The sequence below is a fragment of the Manacus vitellinus genome, unplaced genomic scaffold, assembly GCF_001715985.3.
Source record: "Manacus vitellinus isolate BGI_N305 unplaced genomic scaffold, ASM171598v3 scaffold_2_pilon, whole genome shotgun sequence".
NCBI lineage: Eukaryota > Metazoa > Chordata > Aves > Passeriformes > Pipridae > Manacus > Manacus vitellinus.
The window spans coordinates 37688303-37704097 of NW_021940208.1; the positions used below are offsets into that span (position 1 = coordinate 37688303).

The 15795-nt window shown below is 34.5% G+C and overlaps 1 protein-coding gene across 1 annotated transcript in view; it reads right to left on the reverse strand.

Annotated features, from left to right (window-relative positions):
* The window catches only part of MYCBP2 (MYC binding protein 2), a 155987-nt gene that overhangs the window by 53223 nt on the left and 86969 nt on the right, over positions 1–15795 (reverse strand). The window contains exons 46-51 of the mRNA XM_018070965.1: positions 14318–14530; positions 11824–11879; positions 11301–11416; positions 9884–9981; positions 6108–6224; positions 5206–5346 (exon numbers count right to left, since the gene is read on the reverse strand). Of these exons, the coding sequence (XP_017926454.1) occupies positions 5206–5346; positions 6108–6224; positions 9884–9981; positions 11301–11416; positions 11824–11879; positions 14318–14530 (741 nt within the window). The remainder of the gene's footprint in view (positions 1–5205; positions 5347–6107; positions 6225–9883; positions 9982–11300; positions 11417–11823; positions 11880–14317; positions 14531–15795) is intronic.

The window sequence follows — 15795 nt, forward strand, 5'->3', positions numbered from 1 at the left end:
GAAGGGCTAAGCTCACCATTGCTGAAAGCAGTTCACTTGCACAGAAAGATTTCACCAGTTTGCACATCAAAATCGTACTCCTTACCAGAGCCAAAAATTTCAGTGCTATATGGAGAACAATTGCTAAGATTTCTTTGGTTTTGTAAAATGTACAATGCATTTACTAGTTTGTTATGAATGACCATCAACCAAATACAGTGGCCACTAATTTTAAAACCAATTGCCCACACTACAGAAATGAGCACTGCTGTTCTGTGTATTTTTTCCTCCCACAGAACTGTGAGGACAGCATTTTTTGATCATGAAAACACGAAAAAGAAGCCATCTTTTCTCCATAAGCTGGTTTCTACTCATTTCAAAGAAATTTTCACTGTTCCTGTCAAATGAAAGAAGTAATAATATATATATATATATCAGTACAAGTAATCATATTTATGATGGAATCCCTTTGACAAAGCAACCATTTTATCTACATGAACAGAGGTATCAAAATCTAATCTCCTATCCCCATCCTGATAAGGGAACCAGGTGAAATCCCTGGACAGTAGTCACATGAAAATTTAACAGTAGTTAAGGTAGTGAATCCTTTCAAGCCGAAACAAGTACAAAACACCCTCGGCATGCCTCATCTGTATTCCTTGAAAGAACACAAACATATTAAAAGTAACTAAATTCATGCTTTTATCTCATGATAGAAGCAAATTATCTAGCTATATACTCTTTGTAAACATCAAGTTTCAGTAATAAAAACGATTTGCCATTTTGACAAAAAAGAATTGTCAAAACACCAGCATTTCTCCAGAATAGAGTACTTTTTGCCAAAATTGAAGGAGGTACCAATACACTAGTGGTATGTTTTGGGGAAGGTGAGGAGGGTATTAGATAGGAATATTGGCAGAGTACAGGCTCACCAATTTGACATAAAACTATGACAACTATAAAAAAGTCTGCATTTACATGAAAGTGTACTTCATAGGCATCCAACATACTTAAACTGCCTGATGTATTACTTTGCAGCGTATCTCCTATTTTCTGAGGGAATTCTACTGCACAGGGAAACATGGACTATCCATACCTAAATTATTTAAATAATTTCAAAGACCTATTTTTCTACATCATAAATCTCTATGTGTAAAACACGCAAGGGAAACCAACAGCAGTGAAGGGGGACCATGTCATCTTACCAGCACCAAAAAGATCAAACTAGAAACTCTCCTTTGCTCTAGGAACTTGAGAATCTCCTGGCTATTAGAACACTGTATACCAGTTTAGATGAATAGATTAGAAATGACAACAGAAAAGCTTAATATTTAGTCCTTCTGCTACCATCTGTAGATTTAGTTTATTCTTCCCATTTCAAACTTTCCATTCCAAGAACTAAAACTAATTTCAGGAAGTCATACTTCTTCCAATAAACTTTAATGTTTCAGAAAAAAACAACAAAAAACCCCACTTAAAAAATTACTTTGTTTTGATACCAAAACCCAGACCATTAGGAAGCATTTAAAATCTCAGTATTATATTTTAAACAACCACCTTGACATTTTACCCAACATAGTCTTACTCTCCAATTGCCTTCCATTGTGCTCAAAACAATGGTAGAAATCTCTTGCAAATGTCCTTCAATATTTCCACAGAACATTCAGCTCTCTGAGGTTCTGGATCAAAAACTGTAGCCTACATACTAGTTTTGGCTCCTTCTTCCACTGCAATAACAGTTTGAAAAGCTTTCAGTTTCTCAATCCTGACTGCCTATGGTGGTTGGGGAATGTAATAATGTAACTGGGCGTCAGCATACAGCATTCCTTCTTATGAAGTTTTACACTTAAAATGAAGTAACAAAAACTTCCTTAGTATATGATTTTTTAAAAGTCAAGTTCCAGAGCTTAACCAAGATAAAAGTCTACTTCTGCCCAGTGTGCATCCTTTTATATCCTTTCCACTAAGTACCATGTGTAAGCATGAATACATAACTGTCAGCAGAAGGAACTTAACAAGTATTTTTTCAAAAACAGTTAACTGAATGGCATAAGACAGCGGGAAAAATAACTACCAGAGATGAAAGCAGCTTATCCAAAATCACAATCTATTAAATTCAGTTTTATAACTGTGTTACCTACAATGGATTGGATGCACTATTTCAGATCAGAGGCTATATAGTAGTTCCTTGTGAAAGGACAAGACCAATAAAAGAAGAGCACTGACTCTGAAGATTTTTCTAAGAAGGTAAATGACCAATGCTCAAATAAATAAAACATTGGTAACTACCATGGATCTCTGTTTTCCTATAATCATTTATCTTTAAATATAATAGTTCTGAAAAAAATATACAGAAACAGTATAGTTGTGAAATTCACAACATCCAGTGTTTGTTTTATTTTAGTTAATGCCAATAAATCTACATAAAATGTAGATATAATATATATGTCAAGAAGAGGCCAAAATTAACACTGCTAAAAACCTACTGTTTTTTGTTTACTGTTCAATTCAGTGATGAAACAGAATAATTAAAACTTTCTTTTAAAAATACACTTTTCCACATATTTTACAAAACATACGGAGAGATTTTACTTACTTAAGGGATGATTATAAAAGGCCTGCATATTTAAATGTGACAGAGCAATGTAATTGGAGTTGACAAGTCTGCACACTCGTGACTTGAATAAAAATGGAACCTAATAAAAGTAATGTGATATCTATTTAAACAGGGAATACCATGACTAATTCAGCCAATTGATCTTCCATTTGTATTTTCAGTCACACGAGAGACTTTCTCTAGCATTATTCTTAAGCCACTACTGGTCAAACAGTTTGCATTCAAAAAAATCTTCTACGTTAACATATATTTTTTTTTTATTACATTCTGCTCATTATGTCATTCAGTTACCCAGATCAAGAGAACAAGATGAGCAGATACGGATAGTATCACAATTTTTATCTAATGAACCTTCAGCATTTATTATTTAATTGAACATCTTTTGCCACATGAGTCATTCACCTCTAGAGGACTGTAGTGATGAAATCTGATTGCAAACAGCCCTTTTTTTGGACAGTTCAGAGAAAAAAATTTTTTTTAATATTTTCAACTTTTTTCAAATTTGAAAATATGAGAGCTGTGCAAAGACACTTTCCATCTGAAACTAGCTAAAACACATCTCTTGCACATTCCTTCATTGTTAGAACAGTTGAGTGCTGTTGAGTTGCTGTTGTTGAGTGCTGCTTACTGATCAGAAGCTAAGAAAGCACGTGATTTGTGTTATTCAAGATGTAATGTAACTGTTACTTAAAAGAAACTTAAGCAAATCTAATAGATTTTAATAGATTGAATGGTCTAAAAATAATTCATAGCAGTGTTTAAGGAAAGAGATAATATTTTATCTGAACTTTACAGAGGTAGAGAGTGAAATGTTTGAAAATCGAATACTGTCTTTCACATTTGATTGTACCTGACCTACTTACTCAAATGAAATTTTAATCCTCAAGATTATATTATCAAGATTGAATGTTCAGTTATTTATCACATCCATTTTCCTTCAGGCTTTTCTCAGAGTAGCACAGCATATGCTCTCCTCTGGAACTAAGTGAATGCTAGAGCTATATAAAACATGCCAGCCAATAAGGTCTTGCTAACCAGAGACACAACTGCTGAGCTCAAAAGCACTCCCTTCAACACATAAAAATGTATTAAAAATAACTAAACTAAAAAAACCCCAAACAACTAAAAAAAAGTCTAGCAGAATATAATACCCATCCAGACTTACAGAAGTTAATTACTTAGTCAACGTGAATTCACTTTTATCATGGGTGAACTGTTAAAATTCAACTGTTGCATAAAAACATTAACATTTCATGAAAGTACACTGTAGCAATTTTTTAAGACAAAAATGCAGGCAAGATTTTAAGCAAAGTTTATTTTTTACCCACGTTCTCATATATTCTAGAGTAAACTAGATACACAGCGTGACAACAGGCATATTTGAGTGACTGACACCCGAGTGCAAAAATAATATGCTTCCCATATGCAATAACAAAGTAATCCTCCAAACAAGAATTCTATTGAAAGAAATCTCCAAATAGAAATATATCAACAAATAATTTACAGTCAAGAAGGTGAACAGGAAGAAGACCTATTCACATCACATAACAGCGTGTGTCAGAACACAAGCTGCAGCCACAGGGGTTTCTGAATTTCTAGATTTGGCTACTAGCAAATAGCCCAGTTTCACTGGAACTGGGAATATCTCAGTTCTTTCTTCTGTAACCAAAAAACATCAACAGGATGATATTACTGGCTGGAAGTGTTTAATTTCACGAAACATTTGTTAACTATCTTCAACTGCAACAGCAGTTACCTTATATAAGACCTATATATATACCTTATATAAGATCAAAACTAAAAAGCAGTATTTGCAATTAGATCTGGTTCTCACACTGTGCCTAGAAGAAATCAAGGTACTGCCCACTCTGGGGAATGCATGAAAACAGATGAGCCAGAAAGGCCTGCACTTTCATAAATTTTTTAATAAACACTGGTTTGGCTAATAGTTTTCTCTTTCTGTCCTTTGCATTTAAAAAAAAAAAAAGTGTCTTGTTTCCAGAAAAGCTGTAATGTTTAAATTGTAGTGATGGTGATCACCATAAAAGTTATTCAAATAAATTAGGCTTACTCTTACTATAAATTCAATTTTTTACTCAGTCTTAAAGCTATGGGATTCTCTGGCTAGCGAAAAAATTGATAACTTGAGGATTCAGGTGTAAAACTCACAAAAAATATACAGAAAACCCAGAGTCTAAAGAACTTTTCAGGTTTGTATTTTTTAAAAAAAGTCTCAATTATACTGATTCACTATAGGCTACAAGTCTCTTCTGAAATCATGGCCCCAGTGGACCACTTTACAGAAAATGCAATCTAGCATTAGAAACACCTGGTGCAGACCACAAACTAATACTATTCTATTTTTATTACAGCAGTCCTTGCACTTCTGTTTCTCGTCTAGGAAGAGAGGCTTCAACATAAGCCTCGTACCTTTCTACACTCCACCCTCATTACATAACAGCCCTCAAAACTCCAAAAACATTTAAGGTTATATTTGATAACTAAAATATTGTTTACCTCAGGACTTATTTGCAGCCTTAATTAAAGAAAGTCTTGTAATGAGGATAGAGTGTACTTTTGGATATTTTTCAAAGGCACCTTTTACTTACGTCAACAGGTACCAGAAGGCTCTTGCCAAGATGTTGGTTAAAAGACAGACACCAGGCTTCAGTGTAACCATTCATGTTAGGAACATACTTCTTTATTGTCTCATCATTCAGCCTCAGCCAAACACCATCATCATTGTGGATCTATGGGAAACAAGCAACAAAAAGGAGCCATGCCCTCCTGTAACTTCTGCAGCTAGCAAGGATTAACAGACTTCAGAGAGACAGATAATAGCAGCAAAGAAGCAACCACCTTTACTATGCTGATAGAATATAAGTAGAAGTAAAGAGGAATCAGAATTTCAAAGCAATGACAGGTATATCTTTATAGAAGTAAAGCTGTGAAGATAAATTTAAATCCAATCATGCAGTAATAGGAATTTCTTTGAGAGAGAAGAGGAAAGAAAGTCAAGCCTTTATAAGCTTCATAAATACCCCACTTCCCATTTTTTCACTGCTGATATAACTCCGTAAATTGCAAAAATATTCTTTGTATGTGAAATTATATTGTAAGAAAAATACATGCACAGGAGTCTAACACACTAGTGATCCTTCAAATCTGTAAGTTACAGATGTAACGAAAAGGACAGCTACATCTGAATTTTTGTGTAGAGTTAAAATAGTAAGTCATGAAAAGCTAAATTTTAAGAGATATTATTATAGGATGAACTCTAAAAACTTCTTTTTCTTGTATCAGAATCTCAAATGTTTGTTACATAGGTTTTGAAGTAAGTAAATTAAAAGAAAATGACAGCTTGAAAAACTAAATTAGTAAATTCAGATTTTTGCAATTTATGCTCTTAGGTTGTATATGTCAACATCTAAACATGGAAAAACCCCCATTATTTGCATTAATTAACTTTACATCTTAGCCCACTTTTCAGTAGAAATGTCTTATTGATTACCTCGTCAATGAAAGTGATGGATCCATTGACTTTCACTATGCCTATTTGCTCACTCTGAAGGGAAGGGTGGCTACGGATACGAAGCCCTGCACTGTCCTTGGCCACAAATTTGCGAACCTAAGAGAAGCAAAGAAAGACAGTAAGGAAGAAAAAATTTGGAACAGAGCTCTCAGAGTAAAAAGAAATAGGTTTAACAGATTCTGAAATTCCAGTGACAAGATGGCAGTCATAAGAGTTACAGTTTGTTGCTAGTTTCCCATGGCTGCTGTGTATAACTTCACTTTTTTACTATAACCAATAAAATCATAGTGTTAAAAAAAAACCCTAAATGTAAACATAGACATTGATTCAGTCTTGGAAATATTTCTGATATTCCCTACAATGATCAGTACAGGCTCCTGAGCCTTTAACACACACATTTTATTAATTCGTGCAAGTTTCAATGGATTTGCCTTTTCAAACTTAATATACCTCCTAACTGATCAGCCTGGGATTACCATTCTCACTTGCGCTATGTAATATTCTCTTTAGTCAACTTTTTGACCAAAATGTGGATCTTTTCCTTAGCTAAAGAGTTTAACTAGACATTTTAATATAGAAAAAGAACAGATCTATTTCTTTAATTTTCGAATAGCTATTTCAATAGTTTCTCCTTTTTCCACAGAAAGGCTAGAGCAGAGGCTCCTTATTATCAGTTTAACTTACTACAACCCCCCAAAATCTCCCAGTTGTTATGCACTTTAATTTTTTCACCATTCAGGTGTATGAATGCACCTGTCTCATAAAGAACAAATGTAAGCCATGCTTTTGGTCTCTTGTTTTAAGAGGTGCATATATTTTACGCATATGGTATAAAGCATATATATTTTCTTGGAAGGTTATTTTCAAAAACTCTACAAGTAAAACTAATAAAAGTATCAATGGAAGTATGAACTTAATCCTTAACATGAAGCACAGACTTATATGTAAGGAATAAACTCAGTGAAAGATAATGAAAGATAACAGCTAAGTGCATGAATTATTTTTTTCCTTAAAGAAATTTTTTATTTTAAGAAATGGTATTTATTCTAAGGTTAATTAAAAAAAAAACCCAAACCACCAAAAAACAAAACCAACAAAACAAAAAAACCAGAAGCATGTAAAGGATTTCAAATGTTTTGCTTATTAAAAATCCTCTTACTCAAAATATTTAGATTCTCTCAACAGACAAAACTAAGACTTCCAAGATCCTTGTAAAAGTACAAGGCTGAATCATCGCTGACAGCATTCTCAATATAGAGAAGCCTATAAACAAAGCCTTACAAATTAGGAGTCCTTGCATTATCAATCCAAAATGTTACTTCCAAAAATCTTATGACAGTTTGCTATAACCTGGATTAAAATCCTTAACTCACACTCAAGATTTTGAGACTGCACAGGCCTGGAAAAAACATTTTCCCCCTTTGCAGTAGCTAACTAGTTGTCAGAAAACTGCAACCTACAACTAGAAACTGTTTAGGGATCACCTTCAAATTCAGTTAAATTAGGACTGCTTTCTTCTAGTTGGTTCCAATTACAATGAATTACATTACATAGCTTGAAAGATAATGTCTTCCTCAATAGGATGCAGAATGGAGTTTCCTGCAAATTAGTTAATTTAGGCTTCACAGCCAGTGAGGAGCCAACCTGGGTCACATACCCCAGGTTGAATACAGATCACTATCATAATCTTCCCTTTACTAACTTGGATGGACAGAAAAAGCAATTTGCACCTGACTTCAAATACCAGAAAAAGAAGAATACAAATATAAAATTGTAATATAGTACCCTTTTTCAACTTGTGATTCCAGTAAGGTTTGACTAAAAACTTGGAACATTCCACTGCCTCAATGAAAATATTTTGGTGCTTCTAGTTGAAAACAGATCACCACTGAGAATAAACTTTGGTTATCACTGTCTGAAATTTCAGGCTGACAAAGATGATGAAGAAGCTTTTAGAACTCAACTAAGCCCTTTTTCTCAGTGAAACAAGATTTGGTGTATTGGGCTGTCTTTGACTGATACATGTCTAATCTGCATTCTTGGATTGAGAAACACAGAGCACAGTGCAATTATTACCTTTCCGTATTATTTATAATACTGCTGTTCATACACAAAGAATTACCTTAATCTGGTTTGTTTCGTAATTTATTATGGCACAGAAGAAAGAAGAGTGATTATATGATTCACCATGAAAGGTCTAGTTTAATTTTGCAGCAGGCTCTACAGACACTATATACAGGACAAGGATGGCTCCTTTTTCAAAGAGATAACAATTTGAAACAAGAAACAAGGCATACAAGCAGAACAACATAGGGAAAGAATTAAACACTGGGTAATGTCTCAGAACACCAGAGACTAACTTTGGTCAAAGTTCTTTTAAGTCTCACGAAGACTGTTACTTGACAGACAACATGGAGTTACTATGTGTGAACCAGTCACTGCAATTTCCACTATAATAACTGAAAAGAACAACAGAACTTCCATCCAGCAGTTTATCTCATCTCAAACCAGATGTCCCTCAACTTGGTAACAGCAAACAACACATGATGATCTGCTTGGATAGAGCTATCATTAAGTCATGTGAGATAAATCTCCCTTGGTAGGAATTGGGAGTTTTAATGAAGACAATGAACTAACCAGGAAGTCTTCCTTCCAAGAGAAGGGAGGAAGTCTAAAAGTAGCTTCTTGTGGAGAAAATAAAAATAGTTGCAGTGAGGGATAAAACATCACAAGCAAACTAAAAGTACATTTATTATTTTTATTTTGAGGTGTAGCTGCAAGGAAAAAGAATCTTGTTAGTAGCAGAATCAGATGCTGGATGCATTTATGGACTGGGGAACCATACAACAAAGTTACTGCCTCTAGATTACTCTAAAAGCTGGGAAAAAAAAAAATCAGGATGTGTTGTATAGATAAGAATTTGTCAAACACCTGATCCTTTTGGTAACCATGTATTCCTTAACCCCATTCCCAATTGTAATAAGACAGGGAAGGACAACCTTCTGATATTTCAGAATTGCACATCTTTTTCATACAAGTTTATTCCATGAAAAAAACATTCAGCGCCTCATTTAATATCCCTTCCTTTGCATCTAAAGGAAGTGCAAGGTGGTTCCCTCACCTGGGCATTTTCCTTATAGCACTGCCACACATTTTGGCGTGTTTTCATTACTTTTGTCTATTTTAGTCCTTCAGGATGGAATGATAAGGTGCAATAAGGTGAAATGGGGAAGTCAAAAGCTACAGAAAGCATACCTTTTAAAAACAAAATCCCATCATTCTAAGAAAGGGAAATATCACTAAAGAAACTCCTTATGGATTTAGTATTGACTGAAGATCCTTAAGACAAAACAAGCAAAATCTTTGTAAAGCCTTTGTGCAATTAATTTCATAGTAAAATATAAAAGAAAAATAGTGCAGAATTCAGTTTGTGGCTTTAATAATAACTGTTCAATGTTTGTGTAATAAGCTGAGATGAAGGTAGTTTCTGTGGAGCTTTTAACCATTTCATTCATGGATAGACAGAAAGAAAACGGAATGAATATGCTTCCTTTTATCCAGTATATTAATTTCATTCCATTTAGCATATTAAAGTGATCTGCAAATATCCTCAAGTCCTGCACCATTAATTAATACATGATAAAGTATATATTAAAAGATAGTAAACCCCCACCCAATTCCACCCAAATATAACTATCTGGCTTTGTGGTTTTTGTTTGGTTTTGTTTTTGGTTTTTTTTTCCAGTTCTCCAAACCTTGTTTGGCTGAGGCTCTGCTTTTGGTTTAATAAGTTGAGTTCCAGGTGGTATCATTCCCTTCGGAGGATCTTTTACTTTCACTTCTAGTCCAGCATCTATAATCAAACAAAGACTAAGTTTTAAAAAAAGAAATATAAGGGGATATATCAGTTAAACAGTAACTACAGTTTATCTGTGCTACAACTCAGAGTAGACAAAATCACCACTTATCTCTCTGCCATAAACAACACTTGCAGTTGCTTCATGGTGCAAGGTATTACTTTCTGAACATTTGTATTTTCATTTGTGGAAATTTACAGAGATGTAACTTTCAAGGAGTGGTGAACAGAGAGTTTAACGTTTGAGGAGTGCAAGTGAAAGCTTCTGGTTATGTATGCTGTGCTGCTGCAGATGCTAACTGCAACATGTGAGAAACTTAAGAGCCTGAAAAGCCAAGCCAGACAAGGCCTATAAACAGTCAGCACCTTTAATTACCAACACTGGAAAAAATATAATTGAGTGCACTGGAGGCTCCTATGAAGGCAAATGTTCCTGTTTGAGGAACAAAGATAACCATTAATAATTATATTTTATACATCTTATCTTCTGTAGTTAACATATTAAATAGCATCTCACTCTAATTCTATGTGAATTATACCTATTTGTATTTATGAGTATCATTATGTGTTTACAAAAGGTGGTGTACAGTATTGAAAAAGAGGAATTGCTGATGAATTCACTCAAACCCTCCCATCAGATTGGGGCCTAACTACAATGCTTTCAATGTTTCTACTACCATCTTCACCATCCCACCAGTATGACTAACATGAGAGCTTCAACATAGAGTGTTTTTTGGAGGTACACTCTTTCCACATAATATCTCACAGTGTAGTCTAGTGTAGTCTAGGACTAGCAAGATAACTAAAAAATTTTGAGCAAGGAAGGAACCAAAATAATTTAAAAATTAGTACAAATAATTAAGACTTCAAGTAGAGTCTCAGTTAAGACCACATTTTCTCAATTTTCCACAGAAGAAATGAAAATATTTATTCCTGCATTGTCATGAACAGTTTCCCCTTTCCTCAGGTTCTTCAAGGCTGGCCTAGTTTTTTTTCCCCTTTAACTATACATCTCTGTCACTTTCAGCTAAAGCAAGACATTTTTTTTTCAACACGGAGGGTTGAGAATAAGAGAATCTGTCAATCTGGTAGTCTAAACACATTATAAATACATGATTTGTGAGAACAACTGTGGTCTTTTTTACCCTTTGACAAAGAACAGGGATTTACATAGAAGGTTTCTGAACCAAAACCTGGTTGCTAAGTTTTGCTATGAACTATAATATTAAACCTTATGAGGACCAGGACATAAATTTATCAGTATACAAAGTGGATATTATATAAATCTATGCTTAAATATAGTGAAAATCAAGTACCTATTTCAATGCCATCTATAGTAACATGAATGGTATAGAGACCAACAGCTCCAGGAGTCCAGTTCGCACAGTATGTACCATCATTATTGACTCTGATCAACATGTTTTCACTGGGTCTAGGCACAAACAAAACAATTAAAATCATTAAACAGTTACTGTTTTCTTGGAGATCATCTGTAATGCTGAGTTTGGAAAATTAACTTTTTTTTTTTCCTATCAGATCATCCAAATACAATTTTTTCCTTTTCAATGTACTAACTTCCTATTATTTCATATGAAAATGTAACTCTCCATGCCACATTTATTTCCAGTAAAGAACACATCCAGAGAGTAAACAATACAAATAAGAAATCAATATTAGAACAATTAAGAAATAATAAATCACTAAATGTAAGAAAATATATAATAATACTTGACTTTTTTGTTTCTACCTGTCAGTCACAGCTTGGGGGGGGGGTGTAAACAGAAGTGACAGGACATGTTAATTTAAGTCCCCATCAAAAAGAAATTCTTTAATTTTTACCTCTTTGGTGTTGGTGAAGCAAAGCGTAGTTCTTCAAAGGAATAATTTTCATATGCCTATAAACAGATTGAATTCAAACATAAAATCAGTTATACTACTGTCTTGAATAAAAAAAAGCCGAGCATTTTCTCAAAGAATACATTAATCTAACTTTACACTCACCAGAAGCATTTATAAGGGAATCAGAAACAAATTCCGAAACACAGAAATATATACACATACATGAAAAGAGTATACTTTCTCTTTAAAGAGCCATTATCTAGATACTAAAGACAGTTACTGCTAACAAAATGCCTCTGCTCACAGTCAAGTCTTTGAATCTCTTCTAATCTCACTTGTACGAAAAGGTTTTGAATTCAGGTAGTACATTGAAGACCATGTGAAGGTAAGAAAGCAAACATGCTGTGGGTCAAAAACTGCAAAACAGCCCAGTGGATTTATTAGTGGAATTTCTTTCTTTCAAGTGAAGAAGAAACCCCCTCTATATTGAGGTGATCCTTCCATCGATTTCCACTACAAAAAAGACATGGTTCACTTCCACAGCTTCTTATGAAATCACTGCTCTGAAAAGCCCCATAAGTAAATAATAGCAGTCCTAGAAGTGCCAAAAGTCCCTCAGCAAGAATCTCTCCAGGGTGCAACAGTTGCTGAGTTACCAGATTCCCGTGTTAAATCAAAACCAACAAAAGGTACGATAAGAACATTTGAACATACATGCAGATGAGCCACTTTGGGTGTCTATACAAGGACGTAGTTTTGGGTATCAGTCCCCCAAACATGTCATAATTTATTGTCATGAAGTGAAAAACTACATTTTATAATCATATTTAGATGTATCAAGTACTGATACAACATGCGGGCTGGTATAAAGATCGGGGACATCTATATTTTACACTCAAATGAGTGTGCTTAGTAAAGAGGGGGGGGAGTAGAAAAGAATATTGACCCTGTCTTGAATTCATAAAGTTGAAATTTTTAATAGAAAGGACCTAATCTGAAAGGAACCTTGGAAAGATTCCCTGAAAAGGCATTTAACATGGAAATCAAGCATGTCTCAACAAGAAGAGAGATACTTTTTGTATTTTACCTTGGTGTAGTCCTTTACTTTTTACTTTTAGCTTTATGAAGATGCATACTGTTATTATCTACTAAGAGGACTTTAAAGGAATACTTGCATTTTCATTTTAACTTGGCCCAAATCAATTAAAAAACATTACACACTAATAATCTAATATGAAGCATTCATCACTCAAAGGATCTGTCAAATCTAAAAAGAATTTTTGAACACCCTGCGCTCGCACCACCATCATTTATTCCACAGTATCCAATTGCATTACAAGATATACCACCCTCAGAGTTGCGTGAACAGATTTGACACCTCTTACTGGAAAAGAAGCAGAAGGTTCCTGTGGACAATGGTTGTCAGAAATCTCAGTCATAACTTAGAATAAATAATGTATTTCTGCCCTGCCTCAAGTTACTTTATAAAGTGGCAAGTAGCATCAAGGCAAGAAGTGATCTTTGCAGTAGTCCAAAAAAAAAAACCCAAACCAACAAAGTCACCCTTATATCCTTTATATACACTCCCTGGTTGTAAATATTTTTTCAGGCATGTGATTTAACGAGTTTTTAAACCATCTGTTGTGCACTACGTTGATTCAGTAGTTCTTTCATTGATCCATTAGGACAAGCTGCACTGCTTACAAAGAGGTACTGCAGCACTATCCTTTGCCAAAAAACGACCCTGTACCCTCTAAAAGATGCTACTTTGGTGGTTCCGCCCCCCCATAAATTCATACTGATTATACTAAGTATTATTCTTCTCAAACTCCTGATTAATCATGTCTCATTAAGCTGTCCAACTACTAGTTGTACACATTATGTCACATCTCTTAACTGGGTCAATACATGTTACATATATGCATGTGCTATAATATAATGAAATCAACACTAGCTGTCATCTCTTTAAAAACTGTTCTGGAAACATCTCTGAGCTGATCTGTTTGACACTGGCTCATTTCATGAGACGCTGCCTAATAGTTATGTATTGATACACAAATCATTTCTATGACCTTTTTACTATGCTGAGCTCTGATATTTTCCTATGTTTACCAGTTCTAGTTTTTAATATGGATTCACTGCAACACTCCAGCTCTATACGGACACACTGGCTTGACTTCCTCTCCACCATTTCAACAGCTAATTTATTTCTCCTGAGTGACTCAGTCTAATTTGTTAAGCAGTTGAATCAAAATCAAAGACAACTTTTATTTTGAATGCTAATTCAGCCTAACTGCATTAGAGTTTAGGCAACTGGTTCTTTTGATGTACCTAATTTTATGTTGAACTTAAATATAATCAGAATAATTTGTAACCAATGTATTTTCAGATTGTGACCAAAATTAAATATAATTCTTTCCTTCTATGTCACATACTTTTACACACTTTGACTGCTGAATTTTATAGTTATATTGCTAAAATGACAGTAATTTACCTTCATCATTGTAATAGCAATATATCGAGCTTCTTTTACTATCATTGGCTCGTAGGAAGAATCAAGCTTTGGTGAAGGAAGTCCTCCAAAGGTCATATCGCTGCTAGGGGAAGCAGCTGTTGCAGGACTCCCTGGTATCCGCTGTACCTTTTTAACTTGTTCTTGTTGCAAGGATGTTTTTTTCTGCGAAACGGGAATAGCTTTGACTTCTACCTGCAATATGATGTGGAATAGAGAACATGATTTAGAGAGAAAACACATTATTTTCCAGTTGATACAGTACAGTGCTTATAGCACTCACTGTAAATCCAGCTGTGTAAAAACCCAATGTATCTATTCTTAACCATGTGCAAAGCCAAGCACAGCATCTCCGAAAAATGTCAGTGTACAGGAGAGAAGCACCCAACTGATTTGGCACACTATCAGTAAGGGTTGGAGTTCTGCCAGTCCCACAGCACTCCCTGGGAAGGAGCACATAGCCTGGTATGCATGGTGAAGTTTTCCCACAACAGAAAATGCTACAAAGCAGAAAGAGAGCCTTCTGAATGAGTGCACAGGTTTCAGAGGGAATCATCAGGGACTGAAAGATCTGGATCACCAGTGGCCAAAATGGATTTTGCCTTGCTCTGCTGTCTTACTACATCAGCACTGTACATTTACACTGTGCTCTTCAATGCATATTTTAACTGATTTTTTTCCCCAGAGGTACCACAGACCTCCATTACTGAAGGTAATGTACTACTTTACACAGCTTTCTGAGGAAAAACAGGTAGACTACCTGGAAAATAAGTTTTTAAGTTTATGTGTTACTCATCCTAGATTTGCTAACATTTTGACATATCTTTTTCCTGATTGATATGATAAAATCACTACTTAAGAGTTTCCCACTTCCTCTGTCACAAATTTAAGTCAGTAACCACACATACAAGTTTCACTCAAGCTGTTTTTGTGACTAAGATGATTCTTGTGCTACTGTTGTAGAACCCCTGTTTTATTATTAAGTTTACAGTTCACTGTAAGGTAACTCAATTATAACATCATATGCGAAGAATAAATTTGAGAGCTTTTTTTTTATCAAAAGAATCATGCTTTTGTAAATGGTACTTCATCTACTTTAGGGCTTGAACTATCTCACAGTAACAATCAACTTTAAAACACAGAAATAGCCTAATTTATTAGAACTACAAAAAAACCATTTTGCGTTTAATTTGTTTTGTTTGCATTGCTTTGCTACTTTAAATCAAGCAGCCTATACACAGGTTTTACTCCAAAATGTCCAAAGTTCTTCTAACTCTACCTAAGGCTGTCAAGAACACTTTCTTTCCTGTATTAAAAGACAGTGATTAACTGAAGAGCATGAAGGCAAATCCAAGAACCCTACTTTTTGCTAGTTATTTTTACTAATTGCAAACACTACAGGAACTTCCAAATATTAGAAACAGAAAAGGGAAAAGTACTGTTCTAGTCTAAAATAAAAT